Raw genomic sequence first — 4,152 nt, 5'->3', positions numbered from 1 at the left:
TCTCTCTCTCTCTGGCTCTCTCTTTCTCTCTGGCTCTCTCTTCTCTCTGGCTCTCTCTTCTCTCTGGCTCGCTCTCTCTCTCTCTGGCTCTGGCTGGCTCTCTCTCTCTCTCTCTCTCTCTGGCTCTGACTCTCTCTCTCTCTGGCTCTCGCTCTCTCTCTCTGGCTCTCATATTTCATTTGATTTAAAAATGTCTGAGATTTTTACTTAATCTAAGTTATATTGCATGGTGCTAATATGAATATTATACATGACTTTTTTCTTTTCTTTCTCTCTCTCTTTCTCCCTTTCTTTCTTTCTCTTTCTTTCCTTCTCTCTCTCTTTTTCTTTCTCTTTCTACATGAATATTATACTTGACTGTTTACATTCACTTGTAGATTTTTATTTTTAGTTAATTAGTCCTAAACTTTTGATTAATAGATTTTTATTATTAGTCATAGAAAAACTATAGTGTTATATGAATACTCGGAAAATTTTACTTGTTTTAGTTTTAAGTAACAATAACTGCTTGTAACGTCAGACTGATCTCAGCATGACATGAATCACAGGCTGCTTGATCACAAAATCTATTGTGTTCACATATTGCATATATAGATTTTTATAGATTTTTAAATTTTTACTTTTATATTCTGTTATAGATATAGTCTATATATTTCGAGCTATTACATATATTTTGTTGTATTACTCATTCTTAATTAAATAAATATAATATTTTAATTCTCTTTTTGTACCCTATTTATTTGTAATTTACACATACATATATAGGATGTCCATTTCTTTCTCAGATATGTCTTCTTTCTTTCTCTCCCTTTCTATTTCAGATATGAATTACAAAAATTATTATACCCTAATTTACCCTAAACGTTTTAATGTAGGTAATTAAAAGATTATAAAAAAGTTTTTAGAAATGTTAATTATTTACGTTCTAAGGTTGTATATAAAAGTTCTCAAAAAACCTTTTCTAAACGTAATTATAAACGTGCTGAAAACAATGAAATGTCGTTTTTAGGATGTTTTAAAAACATGAAAATGTTTGCTGGGGGGGGGGAGGGGTTATGAAAATTAATGCTGACCGACGTATTATTTGTGAAACGAGAGCCTAAGAAACATGAATTGTTTAGAAATAAACAATGGGTTGAAAAATATATATCTAGGGGATGAAGCCATATATATCGGATGTTATTTAGCGAACGATGTACGGAGAATCTTCAAGAAATTATATAAAGAGCCAGCGGTATTTATTTTAAATACTTTAGATGAGAAATCCCCTGCAACGATGATGGGTCATTGGATGACTGTGTATGTACACAATAAACCTTCAGGAGCCATTATCGCCCTGTTGGACAGTTTTGGGCTGAAGATGGAATTCCATTCACGTTATTTACAAGACTTCCTCTCTTATTTTGAAGATTATAGAGTTTACATGTTTACACAACGCATACAGAGCATGGACTCCTATTATTGTGGAGCCTATGCCATGTTTTTCGTTTATCAATTATGCAACCTGAACTTGAGAGCTGCACTACATAAATTTGAAACTTTATTTGAATATGGGGAATATGATATGAACGATAGGAAGATAATTCAATTTGCATATTCTAATTTTGCAATGCCTAACTGCAAAAAGACATTTTGCATAGATGGACAGGATAAATGTCTATCGCTGTGTGATGAATCCTCATATTACTGAGCTGTAAGTATATTTCTAGATGTTTGCCATATATTGTCTTTCATATTATTGCTGATTTATTATTATTATTATTATTCTGTGTTACTAATATGGTTTCTATTTATTCTTCCAGATTTGATGTGGCAGAGGAACTGGTCTCACAAAAAATTACCAGGATCTGGGATTGCTATGACCAACATCTGAAATATTATGCTTGTTCCCCATTACAATTTTACTGTTAAGACTAGAATGTAAATTTTTATTACCAATAAAATAATAGAAACCTATACAATGTATATTCTTAAACCTCTGATTAGGTTAGGTGGGGATGGATAGTCTAGTCATTTTTTATTAATAACATCAAATACACATGCCAGTAGGACGCCAAAGGTCGCATTGGTTGTCTGGTGACGTCATACACAGTTGACCAATCAGGTACTGTAATACCTTGACACCTATATGCTAATGGCCAGCAATACCTTATCCCTATACCTGAGGTCGCTTTTCACGATGTCACTAAACAACAACAATAACTGGTCTGTAGAATGTATTTGTTTGTTATATATAATAAGTTAGGATAGGTTAGGTTAGGATGGTTTGATTGGGTTTATGAATATCAGAAAATATGAGCAATGAGCGAAAATACGAGCCATTGTAGCTGAATATCAACTTTGATGAAGCACAGAGTACAGTTGAGGTATTAAGCCAGATTAAGAGTTCACACTTATGTGTGAACCTCCTGGGATCCGAATTTAGCCCGTTGACGCCTTGCGCCACATTAGGGATGATGACGTCAGAAACGAAGGCCTTATTTCAAAACATGAGAGGCTTGCTTTTACTGAATGAGTATTTTTGATCTGTTATATGCTACAGTAAGGTGTGGTAGGTATGTTTTGTGCGAATGTGAGATGCGCATATATATTTATGCATTTATGCAGTAATATTGGATTACTACTGAAATTGCATTGAAGTCACCATGCCTGGCAGGGGACTGTTAGTTTATACAGTAATATTGGATTACTACTGAAATGGCATTGAAATCACCATGCCTGGCATGGGGACTGTTTTCATACAAATGGATGATAGTGGGTTTTCATTTTTATTTTGCCCAATGCTCGATAAGCAATCTCTGAAGAAAGATTGACAAAGCTTAAATTAAATTCTCTAAAGAGAGGCGAGGAAGGCGAAGAAATAGAGGTGACATGATAGAGGGCTGAATGAATGGAAATGACAAAGGGGGATATTAATAGGCTATTAATACTATAAACATGAGACAGAACACGAAACAATGGGTATAAATTGGATAAGTATAAGTTTTAGGAAAAAATCCAGGAAAATACTGGTTCGGTAACAAGGGGAGAACGCTGAGATACATGGTAGTTCATGCTCTGTGTTGCTTCCCCTTTTTGCAATGGACGATAGTCGGAAGTAAATAGGAAATTTAAAATAGACTAGGATTGATGGTATTTTACATTAGGTTTCAGGACCACTGTTGTATCACAAAACACACGACTCATAGACCGGCTTTTTAATCCCCTTGATCGTGCCTGTGCAGGAACGCTGAGCGGGTAGCTGGTGACGTCATTGACCATTGGCGATGCCGGGTAACGGAATTTGGATGCGCCAGGGACCGGCATTTTAATCCCCTTGAGCTTAATGGTAGGGGTCATAGAGCGACTTGTAGAAAAAAATTCAAGAACACCCCATGCGCCAATGACCGGCATGGAGAAAAAATTCGAGAAAACCCCTGCACCAATGACCGGCACGGGAAAAAATTAAGAAAACCCTTGCGCCAATGACCGTCATGGGAAAAAATTTGAGAAAACCCCATGCGCCAATGACCGGCATGGTGAAAAAAGTTTGTAAAACCCCTGCGCCAATGACAGGCATGGAGAAAAAAGTTTGTAAAACCCCTGCGCCAATGACAGGCATGGAGAAAAAAGTTTGTAAAACCCCTGCGCCAATGACAGGCATGGAGAAAAAAGTTTGTAAAACCCCTGCGCCAATGACCGGCATGGGAAAAAAAGTTCGTAAAACCCCTGCGCCGATGACAGGCATGGGAAAAAAATCGAAAAAACCCCTGCGCCAATGACCGGCATGGAGAAAAAATTCGAGAAAACCCCTGCGCCAATGACCGGCATGGGAAAAAAGCAAAATTGCCGGTCATTGGGGCCTTTTCCACTACTTACCTGTACCAAAGCCTGGCCAACCTGATGCATTCCGTCCCATCTCACTGACCAGTTGCATGTGCAAAACCTTTGAGAGAATGGTGCTAATAGATTATTGTATAGAGTTAAAGAGCACATGTCACCTGATATCAATGGTTTCACACATGGTAAAAGTGTACACAACTGTGTCACAACTTTTTTTACTGTTCATGGAGATAAAAGGCACAAGTACACAACGTTTCTTGATTTAAAAAATGCCTTTGATACTGCTAATAGGGAAGTGATTATGTATGAATTAGCGAGAATGGATATAGG

General features: G+C 36.7%; 1 protein-coding gene across 1 annotated transcript in view; it reads right to left on the bottom strand.

Moving 5' to 3' along the window:
• The window catches only part of LOC138349716 (branched-chain-amino-acid aminotransferase-like), a 98,222-nt gene extending 94,324 nt beyond the window's left edge, over positions 1–3,898 (bottom strand). Inside the window, 1 exon segment of the mRNA XM_069337433.1 lies at positions 3,859–3,898. Within this exon segment, the coding sequence (XP_069193534.1) occupies positions 3,859–3,898 (40 nt within the window).
• Between the last annotated feature and the right edge of the window lie 254 nt (positions 3,899–4,152).

This window comes from Procambarus clarkii, chromosome 37 (assembly GCF_040958095.1).
Source record: "Procambarus clarkii isolate CNS0578487 chromosome 37, FALCON_Pclarkii_2.0, whole genome shotgun sequence".
Lineage (NCBI taxonomy): Eukaryota > Metazoa > Arthropoda > Malacostraca > Decapoda > Cambaridae > Procambarus > Procambarus clarkii.
This window is presented reverse-complemented; position numbering and strand designations above follow the sequence as displayed.